The sequence below is a fragment of the Oncorhynchus mykiss genome, chromosome 2 (genome assembly GCF_057628025.1).
Source record: "Oncorhynchus mykiss isolate SJ-2025 chromosome 2, ASM5762802v1, whole genome shotgun sequence".
Classification (NCBI taxonomy): domain Eukaryota; kingdom Metazoa; phylum Chordata; class Actinopteri; order Salmoniformes; family Salmonidae; genus Oncorhynchus; species Oncorhynchus mykiss.
In genome coordinates this window covers 21162917-21186159 of record NC_143023.1, presented here as the reverse complement: position 1 = coordinate 21186159, position 23243 = coordinate 21162917, and the positions used below count along the sequence as shown (strand labels likewise).

At 44.1% G+C, this 23243-nt stretch overlaps 1 protein-coding gene across 3 annotated transcripts in view; it reads right to left on the bottom strand.

The window, feature by feature from the left end:
* The window catches only part of LOC110537667 (hormone-sensitive lipase), a 42005-nt gene that overhangs the window by 7330 nt on the left and 11432 nt on the right, over positions 1-23243 (bottom strand). For 2 of the 3 annotated variants that reach the window (XM_021623884.3, XM_021623893.3), the window contains 8 exons: positions 12193-12425; positions 11414-11698; positions 11211-11301; positions 5015-5160; positions 4364-4549; positions 3059-3211; positions 677-821; positions 7-234 (listed from right to left, as the gene is read on the bottom strand). In XM_021623884.3, the coding sequence (XP_021479559.3) occupies positions 7-234; positions 677-821; positions 3059-3211; positions 4364-4549; positions 5015-5160; positions 11211-11301; positions 11414-11698; positions 12193-12425 (1467 nt within the window). Of the gene's footprint in view, positions 1-6; positions 235-676; positions 822-3058; positions 3212-4363; positions 4550-5014; positions 5161-5747; positions 6035-11210; positions 11302-11413; positions 11699-12192; positions 12426-23243 lie in introns of those variants that run through there. The other variant, XM_090192381.1, reaches the window with a different exon arrangement.

The following is a 23243-nucleotide window of genomic DNA, read 5'->3' as shown; positions in this document are numbered from 1 at the left end:
TCGTACCTGCGTAGGCGCTGAGACACCTGGAGAGCACACTGAGGGGCAGTAGGGGGTCAAAGAGGGTGAGCAGGCGGGAGGGCGAGGCGTAGGCGGTGAGCAGGATGGCAGGGTAGGCAGCTACGATGCCATCAGGCATTCGCACACCATGAGAGGCAGCGCGCATCGATGTTGTAATACACAGGTTACCACCGGCACTGTCACCGGCCAGACAGACATTCTCCCCCGTCCAACCTGAGAGAGGAGAGTCAGTCATTAGATTGAGGCAAAAAAGTGAGAGAGAAACAGCAAGAGGGAGAGAAAGGAGAAAAGATGACTAAAAGTGAGAGTCTATATAACACTTCCAAGTCCCACTCTCTGTGCCCGTGTTTATATGGGGCAATGTTTCATCTTCTCCCACAATGTTTTATATTTGGAGACATAAGTTGAGACTATGACATTCAGTTGAGTGAGTTCCAAGCTAACCAGTCTTTAGCTTTCTGTCATAATAATCTATTAAGTACCAGGAAGTATCCATGGTAAATATTGAGATCATTGCAAATAAAGCCCACCTGAAAAAAACAGGCATGTTCATTTACATATACACAGCATCAAAATGTTGTCAAAGACATTTTCCACTCTGGGATATTAAAGATCCTTTATTCTAAGATAAAGTGGTAGTGGTGTGTAGTCCTACCCAGCAGGTGGTGGTTCTTGATGGCCCAGCAGTAGGCGTAAAAGCAGTCCTCCAGGGCCCTGGGGAAGGGGGCATTAGGGGCCAGAGAGTAGTCCACAGACAGGATGGGCACACCCAGGTCCTGAGACCAGCTCTTCAGGTACGGCTGGAGAAGAAAGAAAGGGGGTGAATGGAGGTGAAAGGAGTGAGTTAACCCCCTACCAGGGCAGGCAGAGTGCTGTTTGCAGTTCTGAATGCTTCTTAGTGCCCCCTAGCTAGCTTTACAGGAGGTGGTGTTAAGGATAGGAGAAGAGGTCCTGGTATCAGATTCCCACCTTGCAGGTTCTGTAATGGTGAACTACCAACCCAACCTCAAACGTACACTGCAGAACTCCAGTGGTAGTTTGGTAATTCTGTTAGGAAAATACCAGGTATGCGCACTGTGCTCACAAATGCAACATGACAACCTTGCTCTCACTACACAGGGGTGGTGTTAACCTGTTGTTGCTATGCAATTTGATGTCATGGTAGCTAAGTGATTAGCATTCTTAGAAACATACTTCTCAGATCAAAACATCCTTAGAATATTTGCTTTTATTATTATAACCTTGTACGGTCATCAAGTACTTAGCCTAGTCAGAGAGCGTACATCTGACAATAAATCTCATCTGACAATATTAGTCTGCCCTCTACAGAACACCTCTCCTCTTCTCTCTAAGCATCAGGGACAGTGTCAGTAGTGACAGCTCCGCCTCTCTAAACAATACACAGAGAGCCTCACCTCAGTGGCCCATGACTGGATGTGACCACATCACACTGCCAGACACCACCTCAACACCATCCCTGGGAATCTGCCCTGCACTCTTAAAGCCACGCTGTCATAATGGATCCCAGTCTGGCACCGCTGACGTGTGTGGTGTGTGTACCTGCGTGTCAATCTGAACGATCGCCATTGTCAGTACATGATGCGTTTTGACACCCGTCAGCACGGCTGGCCAGATCTGACAATCACAAGGTTTGCCAGCGGCCCCCATAGAGAGAAGAATACCCACAGAACAACAGGCTGGGTCTAAACTGTCCTGATGAGAGGTGTGTATGGAAAGTATGCCCACCTATCCATAACCTTGCAGATCATCTCCTACTGCCGGGGTTACAGGGTGTAGTAGTTCCACTCCGCAGAGACAGGCACTGTGGTTAATCTGCTTCTGGGCTAGCACCTCTGACACACACACTTGAGTGATTAAGTTGTGGCCCATCCATTATTGGGGGTCTGGATCAATGGGGTACTGAGAGGGACACCACAGACTTCTGCCCTCACACTACACAGCTCCCTCTGTGTGAGAGAGTGAGAGCTTCAGCCCTCAGACACTATCCATCTCCCTGAACACTCCAGGAGGAGGAGTGAAGGTGGCAGGAGGGGGAAAAGTGAAAAATGGAGACACCACAGACTCCTGCCCTCACAGGCTCTATCCATCCCCCCACTGGCCAGGGGGAAGAAGGAAGAACAAGAGTGGGTACAGTGCAGGAGGGAGGAGAGAGAAAAGAAAGCAAAGAGCCAAAGTGATTACAAAAATGACAGAAGAGGTCATTAGGACAAAGGAGAGTAGAGAACAAAGGGAATAATGATCAGAAAGGAGGAACGCGTAGAGGACAGGTTTAGAGGAGAGAGTCTAGAGATCACACACAGATAGGCCCTAATGGAAGATGTCTATGAAATATAAAGCCATAATAACTTCATGCAGAGTTCCAGGCTAATTCAACATGACAGGCTTGTTCCTCCTCAGATCACTTCCTATAGCCTCTGGTTGCTAGGCTATTGGAGATCAAGGGACTGCCAGTCCACTCTGGTTTCATGGTGACGCTTCTCAGTGGTTAAAAGTAGCCTGCTGGTTATATAATACTGTCTCATCTGTCAGAGGCTGAGCTCTGAGCTGACCACTTCAAGAGGACAGGGGGAGAAGGAGAGAGGAGAGAATGAGGAGGGAGGAAAGAGACAGGAGTGGAAGAGGGGGTAAGGGGGGCTGGCCTGCACCAATTACTAGATAATAGAGTGATACAAATAAAGTCAGTGTGTCCATCAACCCTACAGGATGAATTAAACGGTCTTTAGCAGGAACAGCTCACTACAGGGAAGCCATGGAGTGAAAACACAATCATATCCTCAAGACCACCAAGTACCCCTCTAACAACGCAACTCCCAAACTGTTCATTAGAATGGTTTGATTCCAGTTAACTATAATATATTTTAAAAAATACATTGATGTCTTGAACACAGATAGGCTGTGGAGAGAACCAGGCCACACCATGGGCTCCCACCATAGAGACCCTAGTTAGGTTAAAGGTGAAACGTGATGTCAATTCCTTACCAACGAACGAACGAGAGAGAACAGAATGTGTTGTTACCTCGTGAGACTTGGAGGTCTGGGCCACAAAGCCTCCTCCGTGGTAGTGAACCAGGAGCCAGCGAGAAGGGGGGCTCTGCTTGGTCTTCATTCCCAGGGACAGGGAGATCGGACCCCCCTCAGAACTAGACAGGGACAGCAACGCCTCACTGTCCTACAGAGACAGACAGACAATCATAATCAAAAGGTAGAAAAATTATGTTTTCACAATTGCTACAGATATTGATTTGTCTGTTTGCTTTACAGCTCTCTGTTGAACAATCCCTTCAGTCAGGATTAGCTGTGCGTTTTTTTCTCTGCTCCTGACTGTCCTTCCATCTCCACCACAAACACACCATCCTCATTCCCATTCATTAACATTAGCAGGGAACAGCAGAGAGGCGTTCGCTTGTGTCCTCCACATAAAACGACAGCTCTTTGACTGAGCAGGATCAATGAGTGAGTTGAAAGTGTTGGCTGATATGTCTGGTTTAATACCAGACTACAGATGCTCAGCTCTGCTGTTCAATACCTCCCCAAATAAATAAATGTGAGTGTGTGTGTGTGTGTGTGAGGATTTAAAGGGATTAAGAGCCACGGATGAGCAGAGAAGACACTGTTGTTTACAACAGCTGCTCTCAGACAAAGGAAACGCAAACTAACAGAATCCCTTGATGTTCGAGCATTTCACTCAGGAAGAGGCTTCTCAACAGCTTGAAGCCAATTAATATGAGAAATACACACTGTCAGACTGCTGCTATTAAAGTTAGTACAGCGACAGCAGCACATTTTGATCTACCAGTTAAAAGGTTCTGCATGTCAGATTTGAAAGGTTAACAACAGTGAACTTTGATGTAGAATCAGCTGAGACTGGAATATAACCAGTATGAGACCAGGGTTGTATTCACTAGGAACCGAAGAACCAAGCGGGACCTACCTGCATTTGTCCAATACAAACTTGTTTACTTTGCAAAACGTTTTTCGATTATGCTTCTAGCCTTAATTTGCATTTTGATAACATACTTACAGTATTTCAAATTTTTGTGTGTATAGTATTGCTTACTATTTTTTTTTTTATATCTTGGTTTCCATTGAACGCGCCATAAAAATAAAGGCATTTAAATGTATTATATGAAAACTGCCTTGGTCCTCCTTTTTCATCACATGTAAAGGTGGTTTGAAATGTGGCTTGAAATATCCGATCCCATGTACTTTTTGGCTGTTCAGACGGCAGGAAAAGTACGATTTGAATCAGATATAATTTTTTTTTTTTTTAAATAGGATTTGAGTCACTTCAAAATGCCAATATGAACAAGGCTTTAGTTACCTGCCCCTCCCTCAGCTCGTAGGAGATCAGCCTCATCTGCACGGGGCCAGGGCCGGTGTGGGCCGACGGGGCCTCTATGGTGACAGTGAGGTGCGGATTGGCCACCAGCGGGAGGTCAAAGGGCACAGGGGGCACCGAGAGGGCACGGTTCACCTTCACCTGGGTGGACGTCATACTGGCTAGACTCTGAGGGGACGAGTAGAAGGCAAGGAGGAAGAAGATTACGTTGTCATCCGTCACAGATACACCGCAATGTTTCAGTCTTTTCCTTCAGGAGGAGGGACAAGAAAGAAAGAGTGAAGGCAGAGGGCAAATCAGATAAACATTCATAATTCACCATATCATTTCATTCTTTTGTTTTGAACTTCCGGTCATTTGTAGGTCAATAAACTTGACAAAAAGACAAAGCTGAGAGCATCTCATGGCAGGAAAGCATCCAGTAAAATCTAAACACAGTGACAGTATTACAAGCTCTGTAACTACATAACTATGAGACGCATGAAAGAGAGTCAAGATAGCCAACAGGACAAACGCTGAGACAAACGCATGCAAGGGAAGAGTGCTCTACCACTGAGCTGTACATCCCAGCGCAAGGGAAGAGTATTCTACTAGCGACCCATTCCAAAGTCCATCCAGTGGTCAGTGACTCACAGATAGAATCTCAGTCTCTGTGATGTTCCAGAAGGCCTTCCAGAAGTGGATGTCCAGGTTCTGAGTGATGCGTTCAAACTCCGCCCCCCTTAGCTCCGGGTCAATGGCGTACTTCCCTGAGGTAAAGAAGGAGCTGGCTGCTACACCTGGAGAAAGAGGGAAGGGGAGAGAAGATAGTGGAGAGATGGTTGTAGGAGGGAGGCAAGAAGGAGAGGGTGATAAGGACAGTTGCAGGTAAAAAAAAAAAAAAGAGTGGGTCAAGGGAGTGGAAGTGGGTCACGGTAGTGGAAGTGGGTCAAGGTAGTGGAAGTGGCAGAGGGAAAAATGTATAGGTATGGATAAAGATGAATGAAAAGAAAAGGGACAGGGAAGAGGAGAGGGAGTAGCTAACATCAAATCACCACCTCACTGAGACAGAAACACAGGGAGGGGGAGGCAGAGACAGCGCGATGGCCATGAGTGGAGGCAGTACATGCTACTGTTAAACAGAACTCTTTCAATCCCTGTAGCTACAGGAGTGTCTGGATGGGACAGAGCAATGGTCACTTGTTGTCCAGGAGAGCTGAACTATATGGCTATTTGTTCTGCCACGGCACTAAAACAGATTCCCCTAATCTAATTAAATCACCAAGACTTGGTTAATAGGTGACCATGGGGATAGAGTGACCATGTCAAAGGCTGGCTCTATGTCCCAGACAGACTATAGCAGTGGTCAAGGGGGACAGATACTCACCATACGGTGCAATACCTCCTTGCTCCACTGGGAAGCAGCATAAAGCACAAGACAGTGTTCGATCAAATCATTTGGGTGTGCGGTCACATCCTTTATAAACAAGAGGTGTAGACTAACAGTGAAATTCTTACTTGTGTGTGTGCTGTATGGAAAAAGTGTTTCTGTACTCATAAGTGTCCATATATCCATGACCTATGAAATGTTGGAATCCTTCTAGACTGTAATGTCATTTGGGGATTAAGAAAGAATTTAAAATGTGTGTGTGTGGGTTAATGGGCAATGTAAGTAAGTCTTCCTTTAACCTCTCTTGGGTAGGGGGCAGTATTTTCACCTCCGGATGAAAAGCGTGCCCAAAGTAAACTGCCTGTTCCTCAGGCACAGAAGCTAGGATATGCATATTATTGGTAGATGTGGATAGAAGACACTAAAGTTTCAAAAACTGTTAAAATAATGTCTGAGTATAACAGAACTGATATGGCAGGTGAAAACCTGAGAAAAATCCATTCAGGAAGTGGAATTATTTTCATGTAGCTGTTTTTCAACTCAATGCCTATAGAGAATCCAATGGGTTAGGAATCAGATTGACATCTAGTGGAAGCCATAGGAACTCCAGTCTTTAGACATGGTTTCAGGCTTTTATTTTGAGAAACGACGAGTAAACAGCCCTTTTGGTCAGAGGACAGAGGAACTCTGCAGACCTGATTCGGCGAGCTCCGTTTGTTATTTTTCCTTTCTATTGAAAACGGTATTGTCCGGTTGAAATATTATTGATTATAAAGACAAACAACCTGAGGATTAATTATAATCATCGTTTGACATGTTTTGACAAACTTTACCGGTACTTTTAGTATGTATTCGTCTGCCTGCTGTGACTGCCTTGGAGCCATTGGATTACTGAACAAAACGCACCAACAAAACTGAGTTTTTGGGACATAAAGAGGGACTTTATCGAACATTTACTGTGTAACTGGGAGTCTTGTGAGTGCAACCATATGAAGATCAAAGGTAAGTGTTGTATAGCACACTATTAGTTATACCTAACATAAGGACAGGACATGAAACGGGAGTAGAAATTAGCGTGGACATTGGGGGGGTTACAGGGTGCCCTAAAGGGACAAAACTAGAATATCAATACACAACATATTCCTCCCCCTTTTACCTTTGATGACTCATAAGGAAAAAGTAAATATTCACTGTTTTGCCTATTGTTTTCTTTTTAATATAAGTTCTCTTTATGCAAGTAAATGAACTTTTCAGAATAACCTCTTCTAAACTAGGGATAGAGGGTAGACTGCCTCAGTCCCCAGACCTGGGGTGTATTCTGCCCCAATGTCAGTGGTTAGTCTGAACTAAATAGTCAACCTGTCAGGGTGTTGTCTTTCTCTTGCAGGGTAATGACGACGTACAGGTGAGTCTACAGTCACATTATCGCTGAGTCGGAGTGGTGATGGTGTATGCCCAGACTGGGGTGAAACAGTACCCTGAGTAGGCACTCTGACTGGTTCAGGTGAGTCTGGAGCACTTTCCACATTCGTAGGTTGCTGCAGAGGATGTTCAGGTGATAGCTCATAGTCGTGGTAGGTCTCCAGTAGCTGATCTTAGTTTGTCATTTGACAGGAGTCATCTGAGGTTGGTTCCTTGCAAAAGTTGATCCGCTTGTCTTCTCCATATGATGTTCTCCGGTGTGTGAAATGTGTAGGACACAGGCCCTGTTTGTGCAACCACTGTGGCTGGTATCCACTTTGGAGCTTTTCAGTAGTTCCGAGCAAGAACTCGCTCTCCAGCTTTGAAGCTTCTGTGTTTTGCTTTGCTCTGTCCCTCCACCTGTGCTCGCTGTTGTGTCTGTACAAACGGTCTCGTCTTTGGAGGTCTCAGGAGGTCGAGTCGCGTGTGAAGCCGTCTTTTCATCATGGCTGACGCGGGGGCCACTTTGGTTGTAGCATGGGGAGTGTTTCTGTAAGTTAACAGGAGGTGTTTAGACACCTATTGAGGGAGCTGGCAAGCCGAAGCGACACTTCATCACTGTGACCTCAGGCCATTTGCATCAACTACGACTAAGAACATACGATCTTCCAGTGGGCCTGCATAGTCTGTGTGGACTCGCTGCCAAGGCTCCTCTGGGAAGTCCCATGGGTGTAGTGGCGCTAGCTGAGGCATCTTATCTTTTGACATGCAGAACATGACTTGACCTCGTCTTCGATAGCTGCGTCCAGACCTGGCCACCAAAAGTAGCGGCGGGCAATCTCCTTCATTCACACCATGCCACAGTGCCCTGAATGGAGTTCTTCAAGCACCTGCCTTCTCAGTGGCGGTGGTATGATGACTCGAAAACCACATAGCAAACGTCCAAACTGAACTGTGAGCTCGTTTCTCCTCACTAGGTAAGGTTGTAGGCTGTCCAACATTTCTCCTTTTCCACGAGTGACAATGTCCACGACCGCCGACATCACTGGATCAGTGTGGGTGACCTTTTTCACTTGGACAGAAGTAACTGGGGCGTTCGTCACTTCCTTAAAGTAGAAGATTTCAGCCTGGGAGTGCTCAGTGTGTGCGACAGGTAAGGGAAGCCTTGAGAGGCCGTCTGCATTGCAGTGCTGCTCAGAACTTCGGTACTTGATATCGTACTGGTGAGCAAATAACAACCATCGCTGCATGCAAGCGACGGAATGCCGGTGGTGTGGGGACCAAAGATGGAGGTGAGGGGTCTATGGTCCGTCAGCAGTGTGAATCAACGGCCAAACAGAAACTGATGACATTTCTTTACTCCAAACACAATGACGAGTGCTTCACGCTCTATCTGTGCATAATTGCTCTCGGCTTTACTTAAGGTCCGTGATGCAAAAGCGATTGGCCTTTCTTCACCTGATGGCATGATGTGTGAGACAACCGCACCAACGCCATAAGGCGATGCATCACATGCCAACTGTAATGGCAAGTTGGGGTTGAAGTGAGTTAGGGCCTCTGACTGAGCTAAGGCCATTTTCACTTTCTTGAAAGCCTCCTCACATCTGTCTGTCCACTGTTGGGTTGTGTTCAAAAGTACATGCAGTGGCTTTAACATGTTAGCTAGGTTTGGCACAAAGATTGTGTAGTATGTCAGTAGTCCTAAGAATGATCACAGCTGACTCACGTTCTGTGGGGATGAAGCTTCCGCAATATCTTTGCCGTCTGAGGCTGTATAGAAGGAGAAACTACATCACCTTACACTACAGCCCACAAAGATGACTCTGAAAACATACAGTGAGAGGAAGCGTGACCAAAGTTTTTATGGCGTATGGGACAGGTCTAGCTTTGAAGCATTTGGGTTGCTGTCTGGTTTCAGTCAGGTTATGTCCTTTATTCTGCCAAGTTCTCCTTTGAACACATCTGCGTGTTTCCTCAATATCCCTTGTAGGTTGGTGTCCTCTTTTGCAGCCATGTGAATTTCCTGCCAGTTTGGTTTGATCTTTACCAGCCATGTGCGTCCTAGCAATGCTGGATGGTTACCTTTCACAATGTAGAGTGGTAGCTTTACCTTCTGTTTGTTGAGCTCCACTGTAACAATCATACTTCCTCTCACTGTATGTTTTCAGAGTCATCTTTGTGGGCTGTAGTGTAAGGTGATGTAGTTTCTCCTTCTATACAGCCTCAGACAGCAAAGATATGCTGTCTGCTCCAATGTCCACTTGCATCCGTACTGCGTTTCCATCCAGTAGCGGTGTCACCCAGTACCCGTATCCATTGTCTGAAATTAACATAACATGCAAAAATTCCTCCCCTTCAGACACTTTGTTCATCCTCTGTGTGCTCCATTTTATGCACTTTCTTTTTGTACTTCCTGAAGTGGCTTTTCCTTTGTTCAGTACTTTTGTTTGATTGTGTCTTTTGGTTTTTACATGCACATTTGATGTGACCCTTTTTTCCACAACTTCTGCAGTCTAAGTCTTTGCACCAACACTCCTCTGCTTGGTGATACTGCTTGGTGATCTGGTTTCCCACAGCAATAGCATGGCTTCCCACCTCCTGCCTTGTTTTTTAACCACGTAGACACCTTATGCACTTTGGTCGATGCACTTAGCTGTTGTGCGTCTTTATTTGCCATTTCCATTGACGTACTCAACATTACAGAGAGCAATAGAAGTTACTCTCAGTCAAAAGGCGTTTCTGAATTGCCTCGCTGCGCATGCCACACATTAACCCATCACGTATAGATAGGGTCACTCATTGCTCGCCCAAATTCACAGTTTTCAGATTACTGTTTCAAACAGCCACAAACAGATCGATTCCCTCCCCTCTTGATTTCTCTTATGAAACCAGAATCTCTGCGATTATCAGTGGTTTGGGAGAATGTATTTTTAAAAAGGTAGACAATTTCATCATATGATTTATCACCAGGTTTTTCAGGCATTACTAGGCTGCGCAGTAGATTGAATGTTTTTCCTCCCATAAGTCAAAAATGTTGGCACAACAACTTCTGCTTTAATTCCATTTGCCAACACAAAGTACTCAATACGTTCTGTGTAAGAACTCCATTGTTCCACAGATTCAACAAATGTTCCTACATTTCCAATCAATGCAGATATTTTCGGTTTATTTTTATTTCGCACACTTTTCAGACGGTCCCGTACTCCCAGACCCTTTTCTTTTTTTTAACTCATGCTGACTTCACTTTCTCACGCAGCGAAATTCTTTCTATCCCTCGAGGCCGTGACATCAAAGGCTAGCTAGCATCACTCAACTGGTTAGCTCCACGTTTTGTTTGAGTCTTTCTAAAGCGGATTTTTTAAATTTTTTACTCAGACTTTCTGCAGAAGATGAGCACAAACGTGAGAACGTTTCTTCCTCGTCTCCAGTTGTTGTAAAGCACACTATTACTTACACAACTAATAAAAGGACAGGACATGAGACAAGAATAGAAATTAACGAGGGCATTGTTTCATGCGTTTCACAGGAAGACCATTCAATGTAGGTAAGCCAAGGGGAGTTACAGGCGCCCTAAAGGGACAAAACTAGAATATCAATACACAACATTAAGGGATTCATTTTATCGCCTGACTTGACTCCTCTACCTGGCTGGAAAATGCTTGTATGCGTTTGTGTGCTGGGCGCTGTCCTCAGATAATCGCATGGTATGCTTTCGCCGTAAAGCCTTTTTGAAATTTGACACAAGGCTGAATTAACAAGAAGTTAATCTTTAAACCGATGTAACACACTAGTATGTTTTATGAATTTTTATTATGAGTATTTCTGTTTTTGGCGCTATGCAATTTCACCGGCTTCTGGCCAGGCCACGCTAGCATCCCACATTCCTTAGAGGTTAAGGTTAATAATGTATTGTATCTAGCATTGATATTCACCCTCACAATCCCTTCACGTCGACTGAGTTGCCATGTCAGTAGAATGGTTTAGGATGTAAATGAGAATTTATTAATGATTGAGTGGCTTTTGTTTCCATCAATAGGGAGGTTTGCTGGAGCCACTGACCAATGCCTGACTGGTTGCGCCTGTAGTTCTCTCCAAAGGCCACCAGGCCGATGGCTATGGTCTGCAGACAGGGACGGATGGCTGGAGTGAACTGGAAGAGGAGACATGAACACAAATCACTCTAAAATATTTTTTCCCCTGAGGCTAACCAAAAGGGCCTCAGTCATTCCAAAAGTATTCCTCCCTCCAAATCTCCCCCCTACCTGGAATCCAAGGCAGCGTCCGTAGAAGCAGCCCTTGTGCATGGAGGAGTACTCCCGGACAAAGCTCTGGCTGAGGCCGCTCTCCTCGTGGAAGAAGAGGTTCCCGTGGCTGTTGTCGTGCAGCAGTCGCTGGGCCAGGTAGAGCAGGGCTCTCAGCTGACATAGGGCCGAGCAGTAGGCCTCCATCTCCCCTGCGTTGTGGGCCGTCCGAAAGAAGATGCTGCGTCGGTTGGTGGAGATGTAGCGCCCCTTGTGGATGATGTGGAGAATGCAGCAGCGCACCACCTAGGAGAGGGGTGGGAGGAAAAAGAGAAGGGAGTGAAAGAAATAGGCAGGAGGAGGAAAAGTGCTTGTGTGAGAGAGAAATAACATTAAAAAAGAGAATGTCAGAGCAAAAAACAACAGGTACAGAAAAGGAGTGTGAGAGACCATGAAAAAAGGTGGAGACAGAAATTGAGACTATTTAATAGAGGTAAGCAGCTGGCAGAGAGGTGGTCATGATTTCTCATCAATAAAAGAGGGATCCTGAAAAGGTTCTATCGTGACAATCAATTGGTAGAAAAAAGAAAAAAAAGCGGAAATAAAAATAAACTTGAGGCATACGATGCTGGTGTTGGGTTTTCCCCAATTTTGAGGCCATCAGGCACACACACACACACATACACACATATATATATATGCACTAAGGACACTCAAAAACACAACACACACACACTCCCTCAATCTCTCTTAACTAGGGAGTTGTCACACATACAGACAAACAAACCCCGCCATTCTACCTTGACTAGAGAGCGGTATCCGTTGGCTGGTATGTGTGGGTCAAAGTCAAAGTGGTGGTAGACAGCAGCAAAGCCGGAGATGACAGGTTCCAGGCTGCTGGCGTGCTCCTGGATCAGGGTCATGGTGTCCACCAGTCGCTGTGCCGCGCCCCCCTGGGCCCCCTCAGAGAAGAACGTAGCATTCTCCTCACACACACTGTACAGGGCAGTAAACACGGCCTTGGTGTCCATCACTGGGGGGGGGGGGGGGGGGGGGAAGAGAGGGAAGAGAGAAACAATCAGCATGCAACACCATACAAAGACTGATCCTGTCTTATTCCCCCAAAATAGGCTATACTTAATACTCACTTTATTCAAATGGCTGACCCACTATAGCCAGCCTTATACAACAGGTGATTTGGAGTAAGAGTCTATCCCATGACATACTAGACAACATACAGATAGCCACATTCAGAAAAACAGGCATTGTTGGCATCATTACCCTAGCAACGCAATACTGCTGTTACTAGGGTGGCACATTTTGGGTAATATTCAGAGGTGGAAAATGTCCATGGGAATATATGGGAATTAATATTAATACCATTTAAATGTTGATGTTTTTTGCTTTGGAGATATTTACCATATCATATGGAGCACGAAACAAATATTTTACCTTATCATAAGTAGACAATTGAAAATGATTAAATCCTTCCAATAGAAATAAAAACACTTCGTTACGAATTGAATGAGTTGACTTCACATGGAATGATTTCACTGAACTAAAGGGAATATTGAATGATCCATGGCATCTCCCAAAAACATTTTCAACATACATCTGTAAAATTATAGTCCAGAAACTAAAGCTTTGGTTGTCTTCCTCCGTCTGTCTTCCATGTCTTCTCCCTGGACCTCAATGTCCACCTCTTGAACATCAGACTCTGAGGCCTCATCTTCACTGTTACTTTCCAACCCTGTTGAGGATGGCTCGTTGTCAGGCTCAAAAAGCTTCAAATTTGCCTGGATGGCCACCAATGGCCACCAATTTTTCAACACTTGTATTGGTCAGCCTGTTGCGTGCTATGGTGTGTGTGTTCCCAAACAAGGACCAGTTGCACTCTGAGGCGGCTGATGTTGGTGGGATTTGGAGGATAATGGAGGCAACAGGGGAAGGAGCCTCAGATCCACAGTCCCTTCCACCAGGTGGCTGATGAGATATGTTGGCACGACTGTCATATCATACGACTGGCAAAGCCTTTGCCTGGAAGTGTACTTTGCCAGACTGCCAAGAACCATCCAGGCCAAGGTGGCGAGACACAGTAGTGATGACACCATAGGCCTTGTTGATCTCTGCACGAGACAGGATGCGCTTGCCAGCAAACTTTGGGTCCAACATGTACGCTGTGGCGTGTATGGGCTTCAGGCAGAAGTCTTCACGCTTTTTGGTGCATTTCAGAACAGCAGTTTCTTCTGCTTGGCGCAACAGTGAAGTGAGCAGGGCAGTACGGATTTCTTCTCTTACGTCTACAAGCAGAGTCTGATGGCATTGTTGTCTAAGTTTGTTTTACTCACTGCTTTAGCACACTCTGCCAACCCTGATTTCCATACCCAACTATAACATCTTCCGTCAAGATAGAACTGCCAAAGGGGGAGGAGTTGCAGTCTACTGCAGAGATAGCCTGCAAAGTAATGTCATACTTTCCAGGTCCATACCCAAACAGTTCGAACTACTAATTTTGAAAATTACTCTCTCCAGAAATAAGTCTCTCACTGTTGCCGCCTGCTACCGACCCCCCTCAGCTCCCAGCTGTGCCCTGGACACCATTTGTGAATTGATCGCCCCCCATCTAGCTTCAGAGTTTGTTCTGTTAGGTGACCTAAACTGGGATATGCTTAACACCCCGGCAGTCCTACAATCTAAGCTAGATGCCCTCAATCTCACACAAATCATCAAGGAACCCACCAGGTACAACCCTAACTCTGTAAACAAGGGCACCCTCATAGACGTCATCCTGACCAACTGGCCCTCCAAATACACCTCCACTGTCTTCAACCAGGATCTCAGCGATCACTGCCTCATTGCCTGTATCCGCCACGGAGCCGCAGTCAAACGACCACCCCTCATCACTGTCAAACGCTCCCTAAAACACTTCTGTGAGCAGGCCTTTCTAATCGACCTGGCCCGGGTATCCTGGAAGGACATTGACCTCATCCCGTCAGTTGAGGATGCCTGGTCATTCTTTAAAAGTAACTTCCTCACCATTTTAGATAAGCATGCTCCGTTCAAAAAATGCAGAACTAAGAACAGATACAGCCCTTGGTTCACTCCAGACCTGACTGCCCTCGACCAGCACAAAAACATCCTGTGGCGGACTGCAATAGCATCGAATAGTCCCCGTGATATGCAACTGTTCAGGGAAGTCAGGAACCAATACACGCAGTCAGTCAGGAAAGCTAAGGCCAGCTTCTTCAGGCAGAAGTTTGCATCCTGTAGCTCCAACTCCAAAAAGTTCTGGGACACTGTGAAGTCCATGGAGAACAAGAGCGCCTCCTCCCAGCTGCCCACTGCACTGAGGCTAGGTAACACGGTCACCACCGATAAATCCATGATTATCGAAAACTTCAATAAGCATTTCTCAACGGCTGGACATGCCTTCCGCCTGGCTACTCCAACCTCGGCCAACAGCTCCGCCCCCCCCGCAGCTCCTCGCCCAAGCCTCTCCAGGTTCTCCTTTACCCAAATCCAGATAGCAGATGTTCTGAAAGAGCTGCAAAACCTGGACCCGTACAAATCAGCTGGGCTTGACAATCTGGACCCTCTATTTCTGAAACTATCCGCCGCCATTGTCGCCACCCCTATTACCAGCCTGTTCAACCTCTCTTTCATATCGTCTGAGATCCCCAAGGATTGGAAAGCTGCCGCAGTCATCCCCCTCTTCAAAGGGGGAGACACCCTGGACCCAAACTGTTACAGACCTATATCCATCCTGCCCTGCCTATCTAAGGTCTTCGAAAGCCAAGTCAACAAACAGATCACTGACCATCTCGAATCCCACCGTACCTTCTCCGCTGTGCAATCTGGTTTCCGAGCCGGTCACGGGTGCACCTCAGCCACACTCAAGGTACTAAACGATATCATAACCGCCATCGATAAAAGACAGTACTGTGCAGCCGTCTTCATCGACCCTGCCAAGGCTTTCGACTCTGTCAATCACCCTTTTCTTATCGGCAGACTCAATAGCCTCGGTTTTTCGGATGACTGCCTTGCCTGGTTCACCAATTACTTTGCAGACAGAGTTCAGTGTGTCAAATCGGAGGGCATGCTGTCCGGTCCTCTGGCAGTCTATGGGGGTGCCACAGGGTTCAATTCTCAGGCCGACTCTTTTCTCTGTATATATCAATGATGTTGCTCTTGCTGCGGGCGATTCCCTGATCCACCTCTACGCAGACGACACCATTCTATATACCTTCGGCCCGTCATTGGACACTGTGCTATCTAACCTCCAAACGAGCTTCAATGCCATACAACACTCCTTCCGCGGCCTCCAACTGCTCTTAAACGCTAGTAAAACCAAATGCATGCTTTTCAACCGATCGCTGCCTGCACCCGCATGCCCAACTAGCATCACCACCCTGGATGGTTCCGACCTTGAATATGTGGACATCTATAAGTACCTAGCTGTCTGGCTAGACTGCAAACTCTCCTTCCAGACTCATATCAAACATCTCCAATCGAAAATCAAATCAAGTCGGCTTTCTATTCCGCAACAAAGCCTCCTTCACTCACGCCGCCAAGCTTACCCTAGTAAAACTGACTATCCTACCGATCCTCGACTTCGGCGATGTCATCTACAAAATGGCTTCCAACACTCTACTCAGCAAACTGGATGCAGTCTATCACAGTGCCATCCGTTTTGTCACTAAAGCACCTTATACCACCCACCACTGCGACTTGTATGCTCTAGTCGGCTGGCCCTCGCTACATATTCGTCGCCAGACCCACTGGCTCCAGGTCATCTACAAGTCCTTGCTAGGTAAAGCTCCGCCTTATCTCAGTTCACTGGTCACGATGGCAACACCCATCCGTAGCACTCGCTCCAGCAGGTGTATCTCACTGATCATCCCTAAAGCCAACACCTCATTTGGCCGCCTTTCGTTTCAGTACTCTGCTGCCTGTGACTGGAACGAATTGAAAAAAAAAAAAATCGCTGAAGTTGGAGACTTTTATCTCCCTCACCAACTTCAAACATCAGCTACCTGAGCAGCTAACCGATCGCTGAAGCTGTACATAGTCTATTGGTAAATAGCCCACCCATTTTCACCTACCTCATTCCCATACTGTTTTTATTTATTTACTTTTCTGCTCTTTTGCACACCAATATCTCTGTACCTGTACATGACCATCTGATCATTTATCACTCCAGTGTTAATCTGCAAAATTGTAATTATTCGCCTACCTCCTCATGCCTTTTGCACACATTGTATATAGACTCCCCCTTTTTTTTCCTATTGTGTTATTGACTTGTTAATTGTTTACTCCATGTGTAACTCTGTTGTCTGTTCACACTGCTATGCTTTATCTTGGCCAGGTCGCAGTTGCAAATGAGAACTTGTTCTCAACTAGCCTACCTGGTTAAATAAAGGTGAAATAAAAAAGAAATAAAAATAAATTGTCTCCCTCAATCCATTTAATGGCTACTGCTATAGATTTCAGGAGTTTCAGGCCGCTTCCCACTCTCTCCCAAAATACAGCTGGGAGGATCCTCTTGATGGGGCTGTCCATATCAACAGATTGATATGGACATTTATTGGAGACTCCTTCCCCTCCAGAAGACTGCCAAACAAGATGACAACACCACCAGCAGCTTCAATGTGGTGCTCTTATTCTTCTCAATTTGCTTAGAGAGGTAGATTGCTGCTATAATTTGACCCTTCACATACCTAACCATTTCCTTGGCTCTCCTGTAGAGTGTATCCATTGTTTTCAGTACCATGATGTCCTTGAGGAACAGATTCAATGCATGAGCCGTGTAATGTGAGGGTAGGACTCCTCCACTTTAGACCAAGCAGCCTTCATGTTCGCAGCACTGTCTGTCACCCGTGAAAATACCTTCTGTGGTCCAAGGTCATTGATGACTGCCTTCAGCTTATCTGCAACATAGAGACCGGTGTGCCTGTTGTCCCTTGTAGAATACTGGTTGAGGGGAGATGATAAAGCTAATTATTCCTTGCCCACAAACATTCGACCACCCATCAGAGATGATTGCAATACAGTCTGCTTGCTCGGATTTGCTTGACCTTCACTTGAACTCTGTTGAACTCTGCATCCAGCAAATGAGTAGATAAAGCATGTCTGGTTGGAGGGGTGTATGCTGGGCGAAGAACATTCAGAAATACCTACCAATACACATTGCTTGTGAGAATCAGAGGTGAACCAGTTGCATACACAGCTCGAGCAAGACATTCATCAGCAACTCTGACTACGTTCCTCCATTGCTTAAAAAAACCTTCTGATTCAAGGAGGACCGTGAGCTGTTGCTATCGATAAGATGTCCGATTCATAATTTTCACTTCTAATAGAAGTATAGGGACTTCTGTCAGAGGTTGCTTGTTGTGAGCGCTGAGGGAACTTTATGCACCTGGCCAGATGATTCTGCATCTTTTTTGCATTCTTCACATATAATTTGGCACAGTATTTGCAAGTGTACACAGCTTTTCCTTCTACATTAGCTCCATTGAAATGTCTCCACACAGATATGAAAAAGCCAAGGGCACTGTAAAGATTAGGAAAAAAAAGTAATAATAATTATATATATATATTTTTAAATACCATTCCATGTACAGATAAATAGTTAAGCCGTTAGATTAAACTCCTTTGTAAGATAAATGGTTTAAAATTAAACATGGAAACAGGTGAATTAATACTCAGTTAGCAGGCTCGAGCAAGCTAAAACCCACATGGTAGCAAAAACTGACTAGCAGAAATTGTTAACATTAGAAATGATTTAAACACACTTTGCTGTAGGCTACTATTTACTAGTTATCAAAAAATCATGTATATCATAAAATATATTCACCCAAATCAGTATTTTAGTCAAAATTTACCAGAAAGCATGTAGTCTTTGGCTCAGACAGTGTAGTGGGCTCAATAGCATCTCATTAGTGTGCAATATCTTGTGAATCAGCTGTACATGTGATGAAGAATACATTGTGCATGCAGAGGGTTGCAATTCAATTGGGAATAGTTTAACCAAAATATGCCACAAGACCTAGAATTGCCTTGTGTATCCCACAAAAAAAGGTTCACGGTTATAAGCTAACTTTCTTGATGAATTTAAGCAAAATTCCCCAAATTCCCAGGTTGAACTTCCCATGGAAAATTCCCGGAATGTTTGACCCTTTGCAACCCTAGCGGTTCCAGATCCACAGTCTCATCTGCCACTGTAAAAAGCATTGAGACGTTCCGACATTTGCAACATTGAAATTTGATCTCCACTGGGTACTGTAATAATGAATGTGTCGAGTCGGGACGAGACAGAAAGCTTTTCTCTGCCGGTCGAAATCATGAATCAGCATAGTTTTTCTGGATATATACAAAGAGATGTCAATAGAAAAACAGGTCAAATGAAACAAAAATGCAGCTCGTTTGCCGTCTTTCAACTTCAGTCTGAAGTGATTGTGTTAAGTGTGTAGCTAGCAAGGGGGAAGAGCCTCCATAGCAACCATTTTTGGTTAGTTGTGCTTTACATGGCCGTCAGAAAAAGACCATGTCACAACCATGATAAATGTCCTAACACATGGCCTCATCTATTATTGCTTAAGTATAAAAGCTGATTGAGTGAAATGTTGCACAAGCTGAGAAAACTAAATACAAGCTTCATTCCTCTAAGACAGTCATGTAACAGGAGCAGAGAGCAAGTGGTGGAACACACCGTGTTGCTGTCTTCTCCGCTCTGTCTTTCCACTCTTATGGTCCCTAAGGGAGATACATGACTGAAACAATTTCTGAGGAGTTCATCAAACAGAGTAACCATGCATTAACAGTGAACTGAACTGCCATCCAAGCAATTAAAACCTAACGCCCTGGTGGACTCCTTGTGGAGTAGCCAGGCTGCCTGCTGTATTGAGTTCTAGTGAACCACCTGAGATCAATTTCCACAGCAGAGGCACAGGGCAGAGCAGCCCAGGTGCCACAGGTACTTACTGTATAGAATGACAAAGCTGGAGAGAGAGCAGAACAAGGGGAACAACTACTCCAAGTCTCAGAGCGAGTGACGTTTGAAACACTATTAGCACGCACCTCGCTAACTAGCTAGCCATTTCACATCGTTTACACCAGCCTAATCTCGGGAGTTGATAGGCTTGAAGTCATAAACAGCGCAATGCTTGAAGCATTGCGAAGAGCTGCTGGCAAACGCACGAAAGTGCTGTTTGAATGAATGCTTACAAGTCTGCTGGTGCCTACCATCACTCAGTCAGACTGCTCTAGCAAATCATAGACTTAATTGTAACATAATGACACAGAAATACGAGCCTTAGGTCATTAATATGGTCGAATCCGGAAACAAAACATTTATTCTTTAAGTGAAATACGGAAACGTTCCGTATTTTATCTAACGGGTGCCATCCATAAGTCTAAATACTGCTGTTACATTGCACAACCTTCAATGTTATGTCATAATTATGTAAAATTCTGGCAAATTAGTTCGCAATGAGCCAGGCGGCCAAAACTGTTGCATATACACTGATTCTGCGTGCAATGAACGAAATGAACATTCAATTATTTGGCAACAGCTCTGGTGGACATTCCTGCAGTCAGCATGCCAATTGCATGCTCCCTCAAAACTTGAGGTATCTGTGAAATTGTGTTGTGTGACAAAACTGAACATTTTATAGTGACATTTTATTGTCCCCAGCACAAGGTGTGCCTGTGTAATGAGCATGTTGTTTAATAAGCTTCTTGATATACTACACCTGTCAGGTGGATGGACTATCTTGGCAAAGGAGAAATGTCACTAAAAAGAGATGCAAACAAATTTGTGCACAACATTTGAGAAATACGCTTTTTGTGAGTATGGAACATTTCTGGGAACCTTTAGAGATCAACAATTTACATGTTGAGTTTATATTTTTGTTTAGTGTATATGGCTAAGAGCCTAGCTACAATCAGATATTATACGTTAGTATTTGCCAGAAAGTCATTTTCATTGCAACTTGAAGCTTACTGTTAGCTAGCTAGTGAACGTTAGGTTGCTGGATCACTAACTAATGTTATGTATGATCTGTGTAGTAACTAGTAATATTATTCTTATGTCAAGCAAATTGCATTGCTAGTAGTTACAGCCAAATATGACCAATCATTTCCAGTGGTTCCAATGACTAATTTGACTACAGCCACCACTCCCTGGTGACTTTCTTCAGCAAAGATGGCTGGCAAAACATTGCAGGGGAAGTAAATGTAAGTAGTTATAAAGTCATAACGAGTCAAGCAAAAAATATACAATTGAGAGGAATATGTTAGTTAATGTAGAGACAAACAATTGTGCGTATTTTTTTGTCAAAGTTAATTTACGAGAAAAAAAATTCTGTCATATCCAATACAGAGTGTATCAAACTCCATTCTGTGAATGATGCTGTGTCTGCATGTATGTTTTACAATGATACACTTCGGACATGTCCTGGGACATCAATGATTACACATTGTAACTATGCAATAGACTTGAAATATGATTTAAGAAAAGGCTGCTTTGTAATTCATATATACAGAATAAAAAAACAGTACATCCTGTCAACACGCCCACAAGTGTGCTAAATGACACGAGGAACCAGATGGGAGTAACAATCCAAGCTATTTGCTCTAAGACTGGCATAATAATGTAATGAAACATGCACGGAGCAGGTTTTGAACCCTAAACATTCTACCCCGTAGTCTAAGGTTTCGCTATTTATGAAATTCACTCTTCTCTGAGGAGCCACCACTAACTGTCAGATATTTTGTGTACCCATGCTTAGGTTTAAGATGGGAAGGTTAAGCTTTAAACTGATTTATGACACTTGTATTTTCATGAATGTTAAATATGACTATTTCTGTAAGTTGAATTTCGCGCTCTGCAATTTCACCGGAAGTTGTCGAAATGGGATGCTAGCGTCCCACTGATCCGCAAGAAGTTAAGACAATGGAGTCACAATAATGCAAAGGGTCTACTGCTCTGAATCAACCATGGGACCAGCTCAAGCATTGTAGCTATGCTGCTTAGGCAGAACGCAAGCAGTCTGAAGCAGATCATAAGTTGAGTGAAATAAAATTGAAATTTAAGCTAATGCCAGGAAAAAGACAAAAAAACATCTAGTCAGCTAGTTAACGTGTAGGTTGAAGATTACAAGGTTAAGACAATGGGGTTCTAATATCCCATAACTCTTTGCAATTCACGAGACCAGCTTTGCTAATTAGAAACTGCCCTCAGTCATTATATTTCTAAAGGCGGTAGGCTACACTCTTCTGGGCAGATCACGCTAGAACCCTGTATGGAAGATATCCTTATTACAGGGGTTTACACTAGAGCTAGCCCTCAACAGGCCTACAATCCCCGGCCTAAAGTGGACACCTTCGCTGCGCCAAATACAATAACGTTACACCGCAGAGAATGACAATATGTTTCAATTTGATGTGCGACATGAGAGATTCACACGTTAGACAAGTGTTGCACACCAACAGATGGAGAAAACCTACACCAGTAGAGCAATTCATTTCAACAATAATCTTCATTTTAATTTGACTTTACAAACAAGAGGGCTTAATTGAAGTCTATTTCTTCAGAGCCTAGACCTATATAAAACAACTTAACTGGCTGAGGTTGGCTATGAGGCTTAACAGCGTAATAGAAGCAGGATTTTTTTTATTAGGCCTACTTACAATTGCAACTGGTCAAATGTATCACCCTACATAAAACAATCATTTAAAGAAAAAAGTCTGCACGTTCAAAATAAAACAACGTAAATAATAATTAAAAGCGCACATTTGTAAATCCCAAACTCTAAAAGTAATTGGAAAGGTAGATACAAATTATGTGACATTGTGGTTACAATAAATAATTTAGCCCAGAATGCAAATGTTTCCAATTAGAAGGACAATACTTTTTATAGCCCGGCTACTGTTGTGAAAATCCCTCAACTTGCAATGTAGTCGATGCTTAAGTACTCTAAAGTGTTACATTTCTAACTCAAAACAGCATTTCTCCACCAACATCTTTATGCTTTCGTTAATCTTCTTCCCTTTTTTTCTGCAATTTTGTTGCATTAAAGAAAAGTCTATCTTTAATTCTATAAATAACACTAGTATCTTTTATCAATGTTTTATGAGTATTTCTGCTAAAATCACCAGATGTTTTGGAATCAAAACATTACTGCACGTAAGGCTCCAATGTAAACAGATTTTTGGATATAAATATGCACATTATCGAACAAAACATACATGTATTGTGTAACATGATGTCCTATGAGTGTCATCTGATGAAGATCAAAGGTTAGTGATTCATTTTATCTATATTTCTGCTTTTTGTGACTCCTATCTTTGCCTGGAAAAATGGCTGTGTTTTTCTGTGAGTTGGTGGTGTCCTGAAAATCGTTTGAGGTGCTTTCGCTGTAAAGCCTTTTTGAAATCAGACACTGTGGCTGGATTAACAAGAATTTTATCTTTAAAATGGTGTCAAATACTTGTATGCTTGAGGAATTGTAATTATGAGATTTTTGTTGTTTTGAATTTGGCGCCCTGCACTTTCACTGGCTGTTGGCGAGGTGGGACGCTACTGTCCCACATATCCCAGAGAGGTTAAAGATGCCCTCTGGTGGTCAAACTAGCAAAAACATAAATAATGTCTGACAATTAAATGACGTGCCACAGAATGCTGCAACTTTTAAAGGAGGAACCACTGTACTCGTTTAGATAAGTGACCCATCCACTTAGCAAGATGTAGCTGGAGGGTGGTTATAGCACTTCATTCACATGACCCAACAATTTAGACAAGTATGTATGGGTAAGCATCATCTAACAATTATTAAATATTTTGTAAATATTT